Raw genomic sequence first — 21,887 nt, forward strand, 5'->3', positions numbered from 1 at the left:
GCCCCGGGCTCGGCCGTCCCACGCGTGGCCGGGCCCGGCCCTTGCGGTGCGGTGCGGGGCACCGGGCAGCGCTGGCGGCCGCGGGGGCAGCCGTCGCCGGTGGCGGCCGGTGTCACAACCCTGGACGTTAGAGCATCTTGCCCAATGCCCCGCAGGAAACCAGCGCCGCTCCGCCGCGGGAGCGCCGGGCCCACGGGAGGGGTGGGTTTGTCTTTTGCAGCGAATTTCCTCATTTTTTGTTGCTTTATTTTTCTAAGTAGCAAAGAATGCGAGGGAGGTTCTAAGAGGCGTGTTGGGTAAACACAGATATAAGCCTCTTTCTTTAAAACAAACGAGCAGATTATTTACCTGATTAAATAGGTATTTTGAGCAGGTTGTAGGCTGTTTTTGTGAACACACCACGTTTCGCTCGGTGGATTTTGGCAGAGCGGGGCTCCTCGCCAGGGCTGGGGAGCAGCCCGTGAACTCACCGGCTCTTAAATCCTTTTTATAAGCAGAAATTAATGTGCTTTTCAAACGAGGCCAGCATCATCATTACCCCACTGCGCGGATGGGGAAACTGAGGCACCAAGGCGAGGGAAGTGACTCGCCAGAAGCGGCCGGACAGGTTAGTCCCAGGGCTGGAAGGAGCCCAAGGTCTGTTTGGCTCCTCACACCAGGACACGCTGCACCCAGAGACTGCCCTGAGCCCAGAGCCCCAGCTCTGCAGCTGCAGCTCATCCTCCCAGCGAGCGCGGCATTTGCATGAGTGAAATCCTACGGGCAGCAGCGCACGGGGCCAGAGGGCAGGGAGAAGGAAGAGGAGAGGGGGAGTCATTTGTGAGAAACCACAAGTATTCTGGCTTCTCCCGGAAAAAAAAAAAATAAAATATCTAAACACGGTCTAGTGAAACAGAGGCACCCAGGGACCCCCCGGGCCAGGAAGCGGGGTGGGGACAGCAGTGTCAGGCAGGAGGCAAGCGTGCCCAGCCTGGGGTGCTGCCAGCTCCCCGGCACTGAGAGCCCAGCCCAGCAGCTCCCACACCGAGCCCCTGTGTGGGGCTCCCCTTCCCACCCAAAGCAGGCGAGACCCTGCTTTAAGAGAGATGGGCAAAGCACTATCAGCATCGCCCCGACTTCCCCTGCTGGTTTCTGACCGTGCCATCGGCTCCCACCAGCACTGTCACCCGGTGCTGCCTTTAAAATCCTGCCTGTCTGCTTTCCCTGGGCCCCAGTACTGACACCAGCCCAGCCAACGTCACCCACAGAGTCCTTGTCGGAGCCTGCCCTGGTCCTTACACCCGAGTCAGATGCCACGGCACCTGCCAGGGAACACCTGACCCCGGGAAGTGATGGAGAGCACCAGAAATGCTTGTGCTGCTTCCTCTCTGGCTTTGTAATAGTTCAGTTTGGACCCGACGCCTTCTCCCAGGTGTGAGGTTGTTGACGGGTCCCATAAGTTCACGGCACCTCGCGTCACCCAGATTTCCCCATTTTCACTTCTCCTATGAACTTAGTGCTCCAGCAGTGGGAGTTGTGCTCTGCGCTGCTGTTCCCTGGGAGAGCAGCCCCAGCAGCTGTATCTCCAAATCCTTCTGAAGGGGAACCCACACGGTAACAGGGATGTGTCACTGCACACACGCAGCCACACAGACCCTCTGAACATACCTGTTCTTCTACATGCGCCGGGCTGAGCACGTTCACACATCAGTATACAAATGCTCCCCACCCCTCCCATCCCAGCATGCACACGCAACATGCATATGCACTCCGACGGGGAAAATGATACTCCCTGCTCCCTCACATTCAAATACACACATCTCCATACACCATGACACACATGAACCCACACACACAACCTAAACACACCCGGAGGATCCCCTCCGCAGACTTCCCACTGTCCCTCCCACTCCTCCTTGCAGGAACAACTTGCCAAGGTGTTTTTTCAGGTGAAGTCCACGCCCTGCAGCTGACGCAATGGCAAGGCCTGATTTCCTATCTCAGCCATCTCCAGTCACAGGATCAGGTTTTATTTCCCCATCCTCCCTCCTTTGCCTCTTACCCAAGAAAAGTTTGTTCTTTCCCCTCTCAGAGGCTGTGGAGCACCTTTCTGCTCCTTTGGGGATCTCTCTGCCCTCCGCTAGGGCAGCATCTCCCCTTCATCTCCCATCCCTCCAGGGTATGGATCCTCTCTGAGGAAAAGCTGCCTCCGACCCTGCCCTGGCACGAAGGGGCTCCTGGACCCCCTGCTCCCCAGGAGCACTCGAGGGAAGGCAGCCCCCCCATCCTGCTCTGAACTGCACCCCCGTGCCACAGCCAGAGCCACCCTGTCCTCTCCAGCCACAGCTGCCCTTTGCGGCAGGTGAAGAGATCTCTCCTTGTCCCTTCCCACCCTCCCAGGGGCGTCGGGAGCTCTCAGTAATTAATGTTTGCCAGGTGCTCAGAGATCCTCAGATGAAAAGTGCAATGGGAGGGGGAAGGATGATTAATTTATTATTATTATTACAGTTTAATGCTTTCCCCGCAGACAGTGTGCCAGGGCTGAGCAGGGGGTGAGTCACGCTGATATGTGGGACATCCCCCTTTGTGTGTCTCTTCTACCTTTGTTTTTCACGCTTAGCCCATTTTCTTGGCAGTTTCTCCCTCCTTCGCTGGAGCTGACCCCGGGGCCTGGGGCCGTGCTCTGGATTCATGTGGGCTCAGGGCGCTGGCTCCCAGATTGCAGGTTGGAGATCTGGCAGCGCTGCGCTCCTCCTCCTGCTCCTGCTTGGGGAGTCTATTAGGCAAATGCTCTTGCCCTATTTCTGTAATTTTGTTTGATTTCTGTTTCGTCAAGGGAGGCGCCCGGAGGCCTCGGGGCCTGGGCGGCAGGAGCAGACAATCCGTGCTTTCTTTCCCTTTCCTTCTCTTTCGCTCCTTCCTTCTCAATTCAGTTTCAATCACATTATTGGCACATGGCGCCCAGAGAGCGTTGCCAAAGCGGCTGTGCCGAGTCTCAGTGTGCTGGGTGGGGCTCCTGCCTTTTACTATTCCTTGGCATTACTCAAACAGTTTGACACCAGCTCCCCACCATGTGGCTGCTGCTCTTCCAGACACTCCACAGCTTCCAGCATCTGCTGGAAGCCAAACGCTGCTCGTTCTCTTGACCACTGCCCAGAGGGAACCACTGCCCCAGGAGCGGGCCGTACGGCAGCGAATGCACACTGTGCATCCCCGTGCTCCACAGGGGCCCAGAAGACTTAGGGGCAAGGAGTGGCAGGGGTTTGAATGCACTAACAATTAGTTACAATTTACTAGAGCGATTAAAAGTGCAGCCTGGGGATTTCAGGGCGAGGAGGCAAGGGGATAGTCCTACCCAGGCACCGCATCCAACAGGGAAGGTACCTGGCGCTCTGCCTGCACAACCAGCAAATGCCACCTTGAGCCATCCCAGAGCTGCCCCTACGAAGCCCCCGAGCCCAACCAGGCACTGGGGTGGCCTCTGGAGACACCAGGAAACCTCTGCCCAAGGGCAGGTCCCAGGCTGGGCAAGAGCCGTCCCTGCAGAGCACGGGGCAAACACAAACCAAAGAGGTGATTTCTGTCCAGAGGAGCTGCAAGGCAGCTTGTGCTCCTGCACACACACGCTTGGAGGCAAACAAAGCCGCCAGGCACACGCCATGTGCACACACACACGCTCTAAGTGTACAAACATGGGAGGTCCCGTGTACGGCTGCTGCAGCACGGCAGGGTGATGCCTGCCTGGGCGCCCAGGGCAGGGCTGGATTGTCACGGCTGTTTTAGCAGAGACGTCCTGCCCTGGACATATCTGAGAGACCTGATGCCACGGAGATGGCAAGTGGTAGAGAGGAGCTGCTTCCCTACTTACTCCCCGGGGTAATGACCCGCTCACCCAGCAACTGCCCTGCCACGGGCTGGGTGACACCAGCAGATGGGGAAAGGCTTTCAACGTGCAGCCCCAAGCAGCAGAGGTGGGACAGACAGACAGACAGGCTGGATTTCACAGGACTCTGATGCTGTGGAGTAGGGACGGTCTCCATAAATCCACTCTGGATTTCTCCTGGCTTGGCCAGGAGCGAGAAGCAGAAAGGATGGCAGGCAGAGGGAGGCTGGCACGTTACCCACTCTGCTCCACCTGCCCCACCACAGGCAGAGGCTGTGTCAGCCCTGCTTCCCTGCGGGCACTGAGGCGGGTACAGAGGGGTGTTGGGGACGGTCCCCGATGGAGCAGGCAGGACGGACACTCATCTGTTAGAGGTGGCAGCAGGGAAGTGAGGGGAGATGATGGAGGAGGTAAGAAATGGGCAGCAAGAGCAGAGAAAGGAGACCCTGAACTGCAGACAGTGGGGACTGAGGGCAACCCCTCCTCGGGGATGCGACAGCACCATCCTCACCACAGGGAGGGAGGACAAAGCGTCCCCCACGGTGATGGGCAGAGATGCCCACGAAGCAGCACGCGTGGATTCACGTGGGCTGGCCCTGCTTGTGCAAGGAGGCCGCCGGAGCACGGCCGGTGCTGACACAGGGGATGTGTGAACACACACGCCAGTGACTCCCAGCAAGCCCGGGGACGCGCCAACACCACGCGTGCACACGTGGCAGCACGGCACCGGCGGGGACGCGTGTGCCCCTGCACGAGGGTAGGCATGCAGGGAAGAGGCACAGGGACAGCACCGTGAAAAGGCAGCACGGAGCCCGGCGGAAGCGCGGCGGCCCCCGGGGAGCCCTGGCAGCGGGCGGAGGGGTGCGGGGAGCAGCGGCGGGCGGTAAGTGTGAGGCAGACGCAGCGATTGCATTACTGAAGGAGCCCGGGCTGGCAGTGCCGAGCTATCGTCCCTGTAATCCTGTTAGCCAGCAATCTCCATTCCGAAAGAGCTTCATTTCTTTGTGAATATTTGTAAACTAGATATCTAATGGAAAATTATAGGAAAATTATAGTGAAATTCATGACGAAGAAATCCGATTAGCCCTAATTCAATTATGCCATCTTAGCCCACACAGCACATTTCCCATTTTTTTCCCATAAATACCAATGCCAGGGGTCCGGGTAATCAAATAAAATTGAAAATCATCTTCCCATTAAATTCAATTAGCTGCAATTTCTAAAGCCTATCAGAGATTTTAATTACTAAATTATAAAATTCTCCAATGCTAAATTGAAACTAAAAAAATTGCACATCCTTGTATTTCAGAAGAAAAAAACCCAGCAGAAACCTTGAAAAATACCCTTCTCCTCCCATCAGCACCCACGTGAGCACGGGTCTGGGCAGGCTTCACCAGAGAAAGGAGTGTGGAGGGACATGAACCAGGCCTAGGGAAGAAGGTGGCTGCCTCCGAGGGGAAAAGCTCGGACACAAGCTGAGCGTAAAACCTAAAAATCAGCCCTAATTACAACTGAGTTGGGTTGAAAGAGGAAAGGGGAGAGGCTGGCGATCTCAGCAGCATCTCTGCTCCCCGTTCCCACACGAGCTCCTCCGTTCTAGCAGCTTCTGGGCACCTCCACGCTGCGCTGCCGGTGACTGGTGACGAGCCCCCGCGCTCCTCAGCCGGCGGAACAGCCCGGGCTCTCGAGGAGTTGAAACGAGTTTTGCCTGCAAATGGGCTCCGTCAGGCAGTCCCTCGAGTCTCCGTGTGCCAAACCCAGGGCAGGAGAGCTGGTGATGCCCAGAGGGAAGCAGGAGGGCAGATGCTAGCTTTGTGCTTCTGATAAAGCTTCTTGAATAATAGCCATGCAAGCCTGGTCCTGACACTGAATTAAGGGAAGCTGGAGCCCTCAGCAAACTGATTTAGCTTGAAGCACTACTTCAGCGAACACGTGGGATGTTCCAGAGGAGGGGGACGTGATCACCCTTCCCTGATAGCACAGGGAACTCTCCGAGTTCACAGAGGCACCAGGCAGGCAAGCCCATCCCTAAACTGTTCTTTATTCAACAACCAAACCAAGCAGGCAAATGGAGAACCAACAAAGCCCGTGCCTACAGATGCTCTCTTCCAGCCCAGCTTCTCCGGGGACCAACATGGCACAGCGACGTGTCGAGGGGCAATTAACTGTGTGAACGAGCAGTGGGAGGGGAAGCGAAGCTCAGCTCTCCACTTACAATACCTGACCCTCCACAAGGCAGCGAGCGAGGATTTTCCGACACCGCTTTTATGGCAGAGAGCACTTTCGCGTGGTACCCTGAAGGGTTTATTCATGCACTAACATAAACGAAGCCAGTTTCTAACGCATTTCACAGCTTTAACCAGGTGCTCAGGCTGCCCCGAACCAGGCCGATACTCGGTTTAATTTACTGGGCGCCCGAAAGTTGCCAGCAGGGAGTTGCCCGCAAACAGAACAACAACAAAAAAGTTAATGATCTGGGCTTTTTCTTTAATAAATAGGCAAACTGGCTGAGCCGGATTGTTGGCTGGGATTCGTCTCCCCTTTATCACCCTGGAGCTTCTGTGACACATTCTCCAAATCATCAGCATTTTGCAATTTGAGGTCGTTACCAAATACTATTTTTTTGCCAAGGAAGGGAGAAAAATAAATTAATAATTAAGAAGCCCAAGCAGGGAGAGGCTGCGGGTTGGATGGCGCTGCCACCTCCGCGGGGATTGCTCAGGCACCTGGCCGCCCGCCCAGCGCGCACCTTGGTCGCCGGCTCAGCCTGGAATGTGGCGCTGGCACCCAAGTGCTACTTGATTTTACTACGAATTAATCAAAGTCTCTTCTGCAAACGACTAACACTAAATCACCACTGGCTGAGCTTCAAATGCAATTCCCTGGTTCCAGGGATTCGGCACAAGGAGATTACCAGCTCCAGGTGAAAAGCTGAAGGGGGTTTCCTCCCCGCGCATCTCCCGGTACTCCCAGGCATCAGCCTCTCCCAGCTGGAAGGAGAATAGATTTCCTGCAACTCTTCTCCCGCTCACAGCAGGTAACAGCACAGACGTTCAAGATATGCTGGGATGAATCTGTCTGTGCTGCCTGACTAGAGACTACTTACACCGGAGAGGAATTCGACTTGACTGCGAGCCGAGGCAGTCGGCAGAGGACTGCACTTGCAGCGTGTGTGTGCCTGTGCCCCTCTGCTCGCGTGGCTGTGGGTGCATCCACGCACACGAGGACGCCCAGAGATGTGTAACCCGCGAGATCCCAGCTGGGCAGGGCTGCCTGTGCGTTTGTGCACACGTATGTGCACAGCCTCGTGGCACCGTGTGGGCACGCAGCCACCCATGTGTGCAAGGGCTGTGCAGTCAGACGTTACGTGGTTGTCCGCAGCCAGAGGTACACAGACTTTCTCTGCGGGCGTTCTTGCCGTGTCGATGTGTGCACGCCTCATTTGTCACCCAACTTGCAGCACCGAGCACCCTCCTGGTCCCGGCCGGCCCCCCCAGAAGGCGGCGAGCTGCGGCTGACGCTCAGGATGGCACCGGCACACGTCCTCACAGCGCTCTGCAGACACAGCACTGCCCTGAGCCACGGGCGAATTGTATTCCCCTCTCCACACTTTGCCTGTCTCAGAGCCCTCTCGTATTTTCAGTGCTCACCAGACCGTGAATTCACCTTCATACCAGTTACAGGGTTATTTAGCTTCTCCTGACGCCAATAACCAACCACCAAACTTTCACTGGCGGCTCAGCTTTCTCCCGGCAGACACGAAGAGCTCCTCTCCCCCCTGCCCACGGTGCCCTCGCCCACACACACCCACCGGGAGCACGGGGGACAGATCCCCGAGCAGGACACAGTGCCTAGGGACGTTGCTCACCCGCCAGCGACAGTCTCTTATCCCCACCCACATCTACACTGTGAGAAAGAGCAACAGAGCAGAAGAGTTAAAAACCGGATGGAGAGAGTGAAATAGAGGAGAGGGAGACGCCGAGAAAAAGGGTGATAAAGCAAAACCGGTACAAACAGAGGAGGAAACCCCCCCCAGAACAACAGAAAAGGAGCAGGGAGGGAGGCAGGAAGAGCGCGGGGACACACTGTGGTTTTTTTGCCCCTGCACACCCCACGAAGCAGCACTCTCCAGCACACTTGACACTAAGATATTCTACAGCTCTCCCTGAAATCTTGGGGATGAACTGGACGTCCCCTGGGCAGCACAGGACTGAGCCGCGCGTGGGCTGGGACACTGCGGGGAGTGATGAGGATGATCTGCCTGGATGGGAACCACGGGGGTGCCCGAAGGCCGTGGGAGTGCAGAAAACCCCAAACAAGAGGGTGAAAGCTCCACGTGGGGCCATGCACAAGGAAGGTCAGCAGCCTGTCCCTCTTACTGATCCTCTGTCACGAGGCAACCCTCTCTGCTCTCCTTCGCTGGCCCAGAGCCACCTCTGCCACTCACCCTCCCCCTGGCTGGGGACCATCTCTGCCTGTTCCCCCCGCTGCACACTTGTAAGGCACCTTTCTGCCAGCTTCCCCCTCCGCTGCCACAGAACCTGTCTCTTGGCATCGTGACTTTGGCCCAGGGCCTTGCTGCTCACCCCTGGCCATGTGGGCTTGCTCCCCGGTCTCCTGGGCTTTCCCATTCTCACTGAACGTTTCCCAGCTGAAGCAAGTGCTGCAGCGACATTTCACTCTGAAACCAAGCATGTGCTGACAGCGAGTGGCATCCCCAGGAGCTCCTTCCTGGCCCCCAGGGCTGTGCATGGCCAGACACAGCTGAGGAGGCGCAGAAGCCACTGCACAACTTGTGGTGCCTCTTCCCACCCGTGCTGTCCCCCGGGGTCTGGCCCAAGCTGTGTCGGCATCAATGCACCCTTCCCAGCCCTCCCACCGTGGCCATCCCCACCTCCTGTCCTGCACAGCCCTTGGAGCAGCTTGGGACAAAGTCTCCCATCCTTTGGCCCAGGGGTTTCATCTCTGCTGCTGTAAGAGAGCTCCAGGTGGGTGTTGTCACCCCACCACAGCTGTGGTCCTGGGATAAAACTCAAACGTGACTCCTCCACCGAGCGTGCAATGATACATTCCCACAAGCACAGGGTGTGCACAGGCACAGGTTAAACGGAATAGCATGGATCTGGTAAGGGAGCTGGAGGGGACAGAGCTGCTCTTGTCCCCGAGGCAGCTGTAGCTGTCCTCACCTAACACAGAGACCGCAATACAGAAGGGACTGCAGGAACCCCACGGGAGGAGGAGGGGAAGGACCGAAGCAGTGGCTCGGGCACAAACTCATCACAACCAAACACCTTCCCCTGTCCTCAAGCTTCCTTGGGACGGTTCCTGCCGCTGGAGTTTCAGCTGGACTTGTCTGGCCACCCCACAAAGGCAGATCCGGGGAAACAGGGCAGCGACGCCCCCGTTGCCTCACCTGCCCCAGGAGCACACCCCAGCCCCTGCCTTCCCCAGATCGCCATTAAAAAAAAAGCTCTGTGCAAACAATAGATCAATAGAGCCCCCGCCTCTTCGGAAGGAAAACAAACACCCGGATCACCGCAAATTAGAGAATGTTTCGCTTCACTTCATCCAAACAGGCTGACAATTTTTTTGGGTTGTTGCCACGGCGACAGAATAACACAGCGTTCAGCCTGTTGCAGAACAATCAATTAAGTTAATGCCTCGGAGTGCCTGTTTACTCTTCCATTTAGGAGGTGCTGCTCTCCCTCGCTCTCTTTCTCTCCTGCTCGTTTTAAATTTCTCATCCTTTGCTTCCTGTTCCTATTCTTTCTCTCTTTAACCTAAAATAAAGTCCCTCCCTTCAACTACCTCCTGGTTTGTAAGGAGCCTCCCACTTTTTGGGAATGATCACCCAGAATAAAGTTTTTTTCCTCTCTCTGACTCCTGGACAAACAGACAGGAAATTTACCCTTACTTTTCAGGATACAGCCCTGTCCCCTCCTCCTGCTCTGCTCAGGACCTCGAAGGGTTTCTAAATGTCCCCAGGGCAGATTGGGCCACCTTCTAAAGTGGCAGGAGTAACTCTGCTGTTAACAGGATGGCATAACTCTTGAGGTAAGGACCTCTGAAGTGACCAGAAAACCTTCCACTATTGCTAGTTTTCCCACTGAGCCATAACCATAAATGAAGACCCCTCTTGCACTAAATGCTGTTTAAAAAGGAGAACTATAAAAGGGCCTCACAAGGTCTTATCCTGTGGTCCATGTTGAATGGAACTTCTCAAAATCTGCTTAAATAACTTTGGCTTCAGCAAAACTCAACCTGGTGCTGAAAGCCTTTTGCTGAACCGAAGCCTACGCTAGGACATTTGAAAGGGGGCACCACCACCAGAAGGCTGTGGCAGATCCCTCACTGCAGTCCCCGCCAAAGCGTCCCTCTGCTCCGTCCCTGACCACCAGCAGGATGCCAGGCCTTTAAGACTCTCATGCTCCTGCCACTGCTCTTGTGGGTTTATTCCCTGCCTCACAGCCAGTGTGAGCAATGACACTTGGCTGTGTAGCCCCACTGCCCGTCTGCAGCCACTCTCCCACCCTTGCCCAGTGAGCAGAGATAACAGCCCCAGTTCTCCCCACAACCCCCCTGCAGACTCTGCAGCACGTTACAGGGCACCAAAATCCCAGCTCTGCCATCCCGGGGGGGAAATCAGGTACCAGGGAGTGAAAGGACTTACCCAAGGCCAAGCCTGAGAGAATTCAGGGCTTCTGCCTCCTGATCTCTCTGCACCCTGGTGCTGTGTTCCTCATGAGCACAATATTCCTACGATATTATCTTTGAAACCCCAAGAAATGTGTCCACCTCCCTCACATCCTCATACACCAAAATTAAAGGCAAAGGCAAGCACGATATGAAAACACCCAGATTCCGTGATATTGTCTTCTCATCCTGCCACTAGCAACAAGTGCCTAAATGTAAAGCCTACATTAATTTAGTATTGAACAGGTGGAACAAAGCTGTAGACAGAGCAGACAGGGGAGAAGGGGGCTCAGACCCAAGGAAAAATTACAGGAATAAGGTCAAATACAACATCTCCACTTGCTCCCCAAGCTCGATCCTTTTTAAAAGACTCTGTTCTCACAAGCTAATGGCCACCCTGCTCTCCGGGGAGCAGCGAGGTCAGGTCTGCGCCGTGCGGGTCCCACCAGCACGCTCCCTCTCCCCCTCCCCGAGAAGAAGTTGTCAGCAGAACCTGTTGGAGCAGGGGCTCGTTGACTGCTCCCTGTCCATTACAGCCCAGATTATAAGCATATTGCACAGTGCTCTCTGCACGGTGCTGGGGAAATCCAATACGCTGAAAGGTTAATGCAATCAATTAGGGTGACAAGGAAGTAGAGTAAAGCCTTCCGAGTAGATGAAAGGGAGAGAGAGATGGAGACAGAGAAAAGCAAAGAGAAGCAGGGGGGGGAAGGAGCACAGAAAGACAAGCGGGAGGAGGAGGAAGATGGCATACAGGGCTTGTGTCGTAGACCGCAGGGCACTGGTGTGGCCATGGGCACTGTGCTGCCCTGGCACGGATGGGGTGGTGTGATCCACAGGGACCAGGCAGGCCATGGATCCCCAAGGCAGCAGGTGGGGCAGGACTGCCCCTTCTTGGCTTCTCCTGCAGAGTGCAGAGCCCTGCTCGAAACACAGGTACCCAGGATACCCTGCCACCAGCCTGATCCCTCACACTGCTCCTTGGGGGACTGGCAGAGCTCTCCCTGTGCCCTTCCCCAGCTACCCAGAAGGGATAGAAGTGGCTGCTTGGCTTCAGAGCTGCTGTGAAGGCAAAGGACCTCAGTGAGCCATGGAGAAGGATAAGGGGAGGAAAAAGAGGTAACAAGAAAGACAGAGAGAACTTTCTTGGCCGTTCATACATTCTGTGCACAGAGAAAGGCGGGGATGAACACGAGGCATGTCCCTGTGAACCTCCTAGCTAGACACTGGCCATCACCACTGGCCACTTGCCACCTCCCCTGGTGTCGCAAGGAACTGTTCTTTTGGTGTGGCTGGGCAGGAGCTCCTGCCAGTCTTGGGAGTACCTCTGAAAGAGGAGAGATCTCTTCTCTCTTACTCTTCCAGCCTCTTTCCATGTGTGCCCCCCTGGGCTGTCCTACAAGGCCAGAGGACAAAGCTCTGCCAAACCCCAGCCGCAGCAGGTTCACCTCTGCCTGCAGAGACAGTTTGATGAGGATGGGGTGGCACTCAGCCCGCACATCCCGGAGTCATAATGTGCATCCTGCTGCTCCGACCTGCAGGGCACAGGCCTCTCCCCAGGGCATTTGGCTCAGAGGAGAGCCCCATCCTTCCCCTCTGCCCCCCCTGCGCCACCGCAGCCCGGCTGAGCCCCTGCTCTCCGACCCCGCAGGCCGCGCAGCACTTCATTAACCTGGGCTGACGGGTCAGCGAGTGCAGCCCCTTCCTACCACAGCTCCTGCTCGCGCTCAGCCCGGCCTAGGAGAACGTGACACCAGCTCATTAGGACAAATTATTACTCTATAACCCCTGCCGCAATGTCCCTTAATATGCCTATTTAGCAAGAGACAAGTCCTGGTGGGCTCCTCGGCATTAAAACAACCTCACAAATCACCAGAGGCACAAGCGCCGCGATGCCCGTTCCCGGGGGGGGGGGGCAGGGTGGCCGTACCCCGCCGGGGACTGGAGGGGAGCAAACTCCTGGAGTTCCTGGGGGGAGGCTGGGCAGGCGAGGAGCTGCCGTCTGACCGTGGCTGACCAGGCAGCCAAAGTTTCAGTACAAGGAGGGGATGTTGCCCGGTGGGAACCCACTGCGAAAGTATTCTGGGATGCTCATTCAAACTGCTGGACCTGCTTCACTCTGCCCTATCCCTGCTTCACTCTGCCCTATCCCTGTCTAACTCAGCCTCATCCCTGCCTAACTCAGCCTCATCCCTGCCGAACTCTGCCCACCAGCCCTAACATCAGCGTCGTGTTCCTCACGAGACCTACAAGACCCAAATGTTTCCCCTGTTTCCCCATGACAGACGTGAAGTCAGTGCCTGGCCTCACAAATCCGGCCTCAACACTAACCCTACTCGCCAGCCCCTCGCAGGTTACCCAGCAAAGCCAGAGAGCGAGCTTGGAAGCAGAGGCTGTTGGCGGGTGCCCTGGGTTGCCTCCCCATGTGAGGCTGTGCTGAACCCCGGGGCAGCGAGCCCATTGCACATGAAGGCAGTCAGCTTGCACCTTGTGGGGAGAAGAAGGCTGTCTGGGGCTAATCCAGAGATTACAGAACCTCCGCAATTTAGGGCGCTTTGAGTGAGATATCACAGGGGAAGACAGAAACGCGGGCAAATGTCAGAGGAAAGCTGCTACTGAACAGGAACGGGGAGCGGGAGGAAACCAAGCTCCAGCCTGACCTGCTGGAGAGGGATGAGGGAGAAATAAAACAGTGATTCGTGTAACAGAGCGCCAAAAAGGGGAGAGAGAGAAGGGGCAGCAGTGCCACGCCAGGCAGGAGAGAGCGAGGAAGGAAAGTAGTGGAAAGAAGAAAGAGAAGAAAGCGTGACAAGTGTGTGATGCTGGGCAGAGAGGAGGGTGGAATGAGAGCAAAGGGACAGAGAAACGAGGGAGCGGAGAGAAAGAGAGAGAGGGAGGGCGGGAGGAAAAGGAGGAGAAAAGAGCAAGAATAGCCACGCAGCGAGGAGCGCGCGGGCGAGGCAGAGCGCTGTAACCAGGGTTGTGAAGCATGAAAAGGGAAGAATCTGCCTGTTCCTTTCAGCGCTCGGAGCATGGCGCTCGGTGGTGACCTACACTGTGCCCGGCTGTGATCACGTTTTCAGGGCCACTGCCTGCCGATCCCAAACAATGATGGGGAGCCTTTGAAGTCAGAGAAAGAAGCCGCAATGTGAACTGGGGACTTTCTTTTTTTTCTCCCCCCCCCCCATTTTTTTAAGGGCTGGGGAAAGGGGGGAGGAAAAGGAAGGGCTGAAGTGGTGGGGGGAAGGTTGGGGGAGAGGTTGCAAGGACAAAACAGAGCGTTGCTCTCGGCGGGGTGCCCCGAAACGAGAGAGACAAAAAGAAAACAAACAGTTTATGAGTAGGGCACATGCTGCCTGTGTCTGCAATGCCCCGCGCTGCCGGCCCCCCGTGCTCCCAGGGAGGCTTCTGTTCCCCAGCAATGATGGATGGAGGCACAGGGCCATTCAGGCCTGCCATGTTACAGCAGCGGTATTTACATAACACTGGCCTTCCACCGGTCACCTCTGACACTGCCTGGCCCGGCTTGGGGCCCCCTCCCGCCCCAGCCAGCCCGGGCCCCTCTGGTACCGCTCGGACTCGGGCTGAGAGCTCCCCGGCTCGGGGGTCCCCACTGCCACAGGGATGGTCCCAGTGCAGACAGACCGCAGAGAGCGCTCCCGGCACCTCTGAGCTGACGCCCCGCAGGGCAGAGCGCTCCCCACCCTCCCCACCGCCACGGCCACCCTGCCCTGGGCTGCTCTCACACTTGTCTTGGCGCCTGGGGAGGGAGAGGAGCAATGGGGAGGCGAGACGTGGCGGCGCTGCAGAGGGTACAGCACAGGGACACGGGGAAGAGAGCGGGAACTCTTCGGGTGACACACAAGGGAGCCCTGTGGTCCCCCTGGGGCCATGGCGAAGAGGCAAGGACAGCAGAAACTGCTTTGGTGTGGCATGGACTTCTCATTGACCATCATCTGAGGTGCCACCAGGACTCTCTTACCCAGCACACAGAGCCAAGGCTTTTAAGAGAGGCAATCACTCTCATCTTCCTGGGCTCTAGGCTGCTAACTCTTATCAGGCACGGACTAAGTGACCATCCAGCTCTAGGAGACTGTGAAGTTGGGTGGGTTTTTTTGTATTAAAAAGACCATGAGGGTCTAGGTAAAGGGAAAATCCAGAAAAGTCAGGATTCTGCTGGAGACACAGAACTGCTTCCACCCTACCAGCATGGTGCTGCAGTCTGAATAGATAGATAAAAATGTGCCAGAAGAGGAGGAGAGCGTGCACATCACAATCTTAAATTATGTGAACTGAGCTCAGCAAAACTTTACAGTAGATGGAGACTGCATCCTTTTCAGTGAAAGGACCTTATCCATCTCTCATCAGCCCACACGGATGAACATAAAGTGGTACTCTCCTCACCAAAGACCTTACACACTTTTTTATCTGTAAAGATAGAGGCAGTAGAGAAGGTATTGAGGAAAACCCACAATGACAAAACCAGGTGCCCAGAACAACTGCTGTACAAAGACAAAGACAGGATTAGGACACACATAGACCATGTCTGCATTAGACCTTCTCCTGTTTCCATCTCTCGTTATAACGAACAACAGTCCAGTCCCAGAAGCTCTAGTGCAGACACAGCCCCAGCGAGCAGGCTGTAAAGGGTGAGAGACACGCAGAGGAAAAGAGAACCCAGGCGGGCGGAGTGACATACCCATTGCAGTCTGAAGTCTCTCCTACCTTTCGGAGATTTCAAGGCCTGGTTTCTTGCCTCGTTTTTAGCTCTAAATTCACTTCATCCTGTAGAGGGAAGAGAAAGGATCCAGTTAACACACAGGGCACACCTGACCAAGGGCCAAGGCGCAGACGCTCAAAAAAGCCGGGTGGGAACCGACCGCAAACGGGGCCAGAACGGGGCATTCAGACTTTGCATGGAACAAAGTGCTTTCCTGCTTCTGGCTGAGCCACGCAGCACCACGCACACGAGACACACGGCACTCCCGCACTCTGCTGTGCACGAGACTCCTAACGAGGGCTGGGAGTAATTTAGCATAGAGAGAGCAGCTATTACTGGCCTGAACCCTGCTTCCCAGGTACCACAGACAGACCTCGTGCTGGTCTGCACCACACTCTGCCCACACACCCAAGGAAGGGTGCCTTCTGCTCCATGCCAAATTATTCCCTTCCCAATCTTCCCATTTCCTCTGCTGCTCCCTCCTCCCCGGGGGTTCACCAGTGTGCTAACGCTGAGCCCTCCCTTGCACACCGATGGGGCACGAGACGATGGGGTGCAGGACTGGGTCCCAAGGCACTGAACCCCCTTATCCACTCATCTGTGCGTCTTCCTTCCTGGAGAATGCAGAGAGCGAGGAGGAAAAGAGAAAAGGGACAGGGGAAAAAAAGTCACAGCAAAACACATGAAAAGTAAATTGAATTATTTAAAACCATATGTTCCAAAAATGTGACAGAGCATAAAAGCCGTGCCGTGAGACTTCCGGAGGGGGTTATCCTGCACAGGCAGGGTGGGAGGAGAGCTCGCAGGAGGGGGAGGACTGCTCCACAGCCAGCCAGGGACTTCCCTCTCCCAGAGCCGGAAGGTGACAGGGAGCACGGGGTGGCTTCATGCAGGGTGGCAAGGGTGCTCGGCCCGTTCCTGCAGTCTCTGTTTTGCAACCCTGCCAGAACAGCTATCACAGCAGCCCTGGCAGGGAAATGAAAAACTGGCCGGAGGTCACGCACAGTGAGTCCGTGGTCGAATCCAGGAGCCCCAACCGCCGGTGCCAAGCCCGGGCAGACAGCACACCCCTCTCTCCAGGCTGTGCTGCACTCAGCCCCTCGCAGGGACCCCACTGTAGCCCCTCGGAGAGCAAAAGTGAGAGGGACTTGGCTCTGGGGAGTCTGTGCTGCCGCTGTGGCTCTCCCCTGAGTTTTGGGGCCCTGGAGCTCGGTGCGTGCGGACGGCCCCCTCCCGTCACTCGCACTCCACCACTCCTGCGCTGTGCCAAAGATAGATGCCTGGCGCTGGCTGGGACCCAGAGCGGGAAGGAGCTGGTGAGATATCCCAGATGGACGGACGGACACGGAGCACAGGGAGCCCCTCGGGTGAGGAAGATGCATAACCAGCCTGGCTCCTTCCTTCCCCGCTCAAATCCGGGTGCTCACGGAGCCGAGGACACGGCTGGAGTAACAGCTCCCTCACTTGAGGGAGCCTTCTCCTTCTCCTACCCTCTGTCCTTCTGGCTCTCTCACTCCCTCTCTCACCTTTTTCTTCCCTTTGTTCTCCCTTTTTTCCTTGCTCTTTCCATCGCTTCCTCTGCCATTCTGTCACGCTCTTTTTTTCTCTCCCTCCCTTTTGTTCTCTCCCTCTTTCCTAGCTCTGCCTGTAACTCTCTCTGCCTTCCTGGCTTCACTCCCTCGCCCCCATGCATGGTCAATTCTTGGGTTTGAGTTTTTAATTGTTTTTGGTTTTGTTTTTTTCTTACTCCCCTTCTTTCGGCCGCAGCTTATCAATGATGCAAGAGGAATAACGCCAATTTACTTAGAATGTGTAATCCCCAAATCAGATTGGGGGATTGTATGAGGCAATATGACCTTGCATATGTCTCCATTAAAGCCAGCCAGGCCTCCTCTTGTATTCTGTGTTCCCAGTACATATTTAGACAGATAACGCTAATTGTACTTGACATGTCCTCTTAAGGATGGACTCTTCCCTCCCCCAGCTCTGCCTGCTTCCCTGCCTGACAATGCGCCAGAGCCGAGCCCGCTCCCGCAGCGCGGCAGGGCATGGCACGGCACCTGCGGGGCTGGTGGCCGGGTGGGCGTCCGGCACAGCCCGCATGCCCCGCTCCGCTGCGGGAGCACCGGTGTCCTCCCCGGCTCCGCACGCCTCCGTGCAGGGAGCAGGGCCAGCCAGCACGGACAGGGCAAGGAGCCGGGGAGGGGGGAGCTTTGGGGACGTGGTTAATCTGAGATTACGCACTGGTACCGTGACAGCCTTGGATTCTCCAGAAAAACGAGCGATGTGTTGCCTCCTGCGAAGCCATGGGTGCCACCTCACCCTGCCCCTCTTCCTGCTTACCCCACTGCCACCCTCCCTCCTCCTCCTCCCTGCCTCGTTGCTCCTTGCCCTCCTCTTCCCCTTTCACTTGCTCCAGCCCCTTCCTCTGCTTCGGGAGACCAAGGGCTGGCCCCTTCCCCTGAGTCAGAGGGAGACGAACCTTGTGGGGACAAGCCCCAACCACGACACATCACTCCTCACCACAAAGTACAAAGCTCCCAAGTGTTCAGACAAAGAGAAGACTTGCTCACCAGGACCATCTTCAAAGCCTCCCTCCTTTCCAAGGACGGGCTGCCACCCCACACCTCTCAGCTCCCGCATCTGGGCATAAAGCTCTTTGGATAAATATTTATATCTGGCTACTGGCCTGTGGATCCCAGCTCCAGCTTCTAGGGAACATCGTGAAGAAATCCAGACCTCCCTCTTCCCCGTGCCCGCCTGTACATCGCTGCTCTAGAGCAGGCAAGCACGACGCGGGAGGAGGAGGGGAGCTTATTCCAAGGAAACCAATGGATCCAAACTCTTCGCCAAAGTGGACTCAGATTTTTTTTTTTCCCCTTGACACAACATCCTAATTCGACTTTTTCAGTATCTTTCCTTCAACAACCTTTTTTCCTTCCTCCCCTTCCTACCCGGCAACTGCGCATTTATTAATTCATGAGGCACTAATTAGTTCTTTGTTTAATTTTGTGTTAAACAGACTGACCGGAATGATAACGACTTGCAGCGTTGCATTACGGTCCCCAACCGCCCCTGTTTTCTGACAACAAGGGAGCGCAGTGAGACTGGCGTGATGAACCCCAATTCCCACTCCAGTTGCACTTCATTAAGTCAAAATGTGACAAGAAGCTTAGAGAGCAACTTTCAGATCGGATCGCACATAACAATTGGGCAGGAAACTTTCCGAGGGGGAAGCGGGAGAGGCACTGGCAGCGAAGGCTGGCACCGCGCACAATTCCCCGGCGAGCCTGCCTTAAAGGAGCCGGCTCGGGCTGCCGGCCCAGGCAGGACTGAGGGCACGTGCTGGAGGCGAGGAGGAGGAGGGGGAGGAAGAGGAGAGGAAGGGTGGCAAGCCAAGCCAAATGCAGGGCAGGAGGTATCACGGATTTCCTCTCCCCTCAGCTTGATTTGCAATGATGGGTTGTGTTGGGATGCGCAACCTCGGCGAGTCACTCCGGGAACTCTGAGGGCATCTTTAGGTGCCTTCAGTTCTCTGCCTCAGTTTCCCTCCTGTAGCTCTGCAGTGAAACAGTGGTGATCCTCAGCTGCTATTCAACCGTCAAGAACTACACAATTATAACGGAGCCATAGAATGATAGAATCACAGAATGGTTAGAGTTGGAAGGGACCTTAAAGATCATCAAGTTCCAGCCCCCTGCCATGGGCAGGGACACCTCCCACCAGACCAGGTTGCTCAACTGCAAAGGGAGAGGTTGAATATTGGCACCCACATTGTTAAAACGGGCAGTGAAGGGAGAGCTCTGACACCAAGGAGAAGGGTGGCTGCTCTCACGGGGAAGGAGCCGTGCCTTCCTTTAACTCTGTACGGCGCCTGACGCTCCAGTGGCACTAAGAATTTTTGAAACTGTTCCTGGTAAGTCTAGAATCGGCAATAAACTTGGTAAGGCACAAAGCAAGTGCCCCACACCCTGAGCTGGGCCCTTGGCGTGAGAACACAGCCACCACAGTGCTCCCAGCCCCTCAGCTCTGTGCTGAGTGCCAGAGGTGCTTCCCGACCAGGAGCTACAGCACAAGGCTTTGGGCACACGGTCACAGGTCTGGCCTGGCCCAAGCATCACTTGGCAAAAAAAGTCTGAGAGTGACTTACTCCTCGGCACTGTCCCACATGGGAGTGACAAACACAGCACAGACTGGGTCATAACCAGGCCCAGCAGGATCTGTCCCAGTCTTGCTGGCACACGAGGGTGTACAGCGTGTGGCCAACTCCTCCAGCCCCCTCTGGCTGACTGAAGTGCAGTGAAATGTGAACAGCCTACAAGAAAGTGAAAAGGGTCTTAAAACACCTCCTGAGAGGGTGGATGGGTGTGAAAAGGAAAAAAGGACTTCCCAAGTGCACAGAACATGGAAGTTTTGCAGCAGTTCAAAATGCTGCTTCTGCTACCTCAGCTGGACCTCAGCTGTGGGAATAAGCCAAGATCGCAGAGAACTGAAATGAACTGAAATGTCTTTTCTAGCAGGTATTTTTCCACCCTTCTCCTTCATCCTTCTCCCTGCCTCCCCAGGAAAGGAAGACTCATCCCTAGATTTGCTCTGCAGAAGCCCAAAGCTCAACTAAGGTCCAAAACACTGGCAAAGCCACATGAGGGACCGTCTCTTGAGGGTCACATCAGGACTGGGGAGTGTCACTTGAGCAGAGTGGGCACTCACAGCTGTCTGTCCTGAACAGGGCAGGGGCAGAGCAGTGAGCACTGCCACCAAAGCCTCTGAGCCTCAGGGGACGCCCGCGCAGCATCACTCTCTACGTGCATTATCAGTGTTTTCACCTGAGTGAGCTCTAAACGTATGGGTCTTTGGGGAAGGGGCCAGGCTGCAGCAAGGTATCACAGTGTGGTGTTTGCCAGCACACTCACAGCTGAACAACACACGGATCTGCTCGCAGACGTGTCTGTGCTGGCTTCCATCTTTCATGAATCTGGAATACAGCAGGGACCTCTATGACTGACGAAAAGGCTGTTCCTGTATGACAGAAATCCCAGGAAGACATCAGATCCCTCTGACTTCAGTTCTACATGTGCTCTGGATCCCATAAAAAGGCATATGTAGATATTAACACTCAGCTGGAGGGTTGGACTGGTGTTCAGAAAGGGCAAAAGCACCCATTAACACCTGAAGCAAGGATGACTGAGAAGGTCCAGGATTGCGGGGGACAAGAAACACCCCCTCCTGTCACCGACCCGACAAGCCTTCTTGGTTTTGCAGAAGGACAGGAATATCCTGGCTGTCCTATAGAGGCAGTTGAGCCTTGTCATCTGCTGAATAGATGTTTCAGAACAAAAGGCAGATACAAACCCATCCCTTTCCTCTGTGAGCACAGCCTGGGCCCTGCTCCACGCGCTGATGCTGAGAGGAATGTGGCTCCCACCCTCTCTCAGGAGTGAGGGGATGGGGCAGCGGCACAGAAATGCCCCCAGCCTGGCCCAAGCCTGGCCTGAGCAGGGGGAGAAGCTGGTGAATCAAGGTGAGGAACCAGCATGACCCACGGAGCAGAGCGAAGGGCAGCTGAAGGAGACCCCAAGTTCCCCAGGACAGAGCTCTCACCACCCAGTGACACCCAGTTATCATCTCCCACCCATCCTGGGCTGCTCAGGGAAAAGCTCATGGGCTGATGGAGAGGGAAACTCATCTTATCTCCTGTTTCCCCCTTTCTTGGCTGCCATCACAAGGCAATACCAGTAGCGCAACAGAAACCAACGACACCCCCTGATTGTGAGGGCTACACAGCTGTCAATGCTCACAGTGAAGTTTTGTGCTGAAAATGAGGGTAACAAGCATCCCAAATAGGTCACGGTCTGCCCTTTCTTCCTAAAACAACATGCTGAAATGTCCTAGACTCCATCCTCAATCCTCTTTAACCAGGAAAACTCTCCTCCCAGGATTACGGGCCCGTTGCCCCCCTTCTCTTCCCCTCCATCTGGCTGGGAGCAGCCTGGGACCGAGCGCTCTTCCCAGCCCTGGGAGAACCCTGCAGTTTCTCTCTCATAAAAAAGAAAAATGGGAGCTATAAAAAAGGCAAAGAAAAGAAAAGCAAAGCAAAGGGAAATCACTGCGAAGGAAGAAAAGAGCAAAGCCCCCCCCCTTCCCTTCCCTCCCCACCCCTTCCCCATTACCTGCCTTTTAGCACTGGGTAGAGCCGCCTGTTTGATTGCTCCCGAGGACTCCCCTGGGCACAGCGCTCCCCGGGGAAATCCTGCCCTGCCTCTCACCCTTTCCTCCTCCCTTCAAACCTGTTGAGCAGAGCCTGGTCCAGCTCAATAAAGGTGATGCCAAAAGGAGGAAAACCAGTACTGGGCAGTAGAAAAGGGACAGAAGCCACCCTGGAAATAACCCTGCAGCTCAGTGCCCACCGGGCACCTCCGGAGTGCTGGAGCCAAGGACAGGACAGAGGGACGGGAGAGAGCAGCCCTGCTGGTCCCAACCCACGGCCAGTCCCAGCTTCCCTGCACCAACGGCACCCAGGAAAGGCCCTGGACCCCCACAACGCAGCTACGGCACCACCAGCAGAGCAGGAGGGGGTGCCAAGGGGTTCACCTCCCCCCCCCCCCCCCCCCC

At 55.9% G+C, this 21,887-nt stretch overlaps 1 protein-coding gene across 3 annotated transcripts in view; it reads right to left on the reverse strand.

Moving 5' to 3' along the window:
* The window catches only part of CASZ1 (castor zinc finger 1), a 211,432-nt gene that overhangs the window by 99,258 nt on the left and 90,287 nt on the right, over positions 1–21,887 (reverse strand). For all 3 annotated transcript variants that reach the window (XM_014941481.1, XM_014941483.1, XM_014941482.1), the window contains one exon: positions 15,255–15,340. In XM_014941481.1, coding sequence (XP_014796967.1) covers positions 15,255–15,258 — 4 coding nt within the window. In that variant the 5' untranslated portion in view covers positions 15,259–15,340. The remainder of the gene's footprint in view (positions 1–15,254; positions 15,341–21,887) is intronic.

This window comes from Calidris pugnax, unplaced genomic scaffold, assembly GCF_001431845.1.
Source record: "Calidris pugnax isolate Ruff unplaced genomic scaffold, ASM143184v1 scaffold82, whole genome shotgun sequence".
NCBI classification, from domain to species: domain Eukaryota; kingdom Metazoa; phylum Chordata; class Aves; order Charadriiformes; family Scolopacidae; genus Calidris; species Calidris pugnax.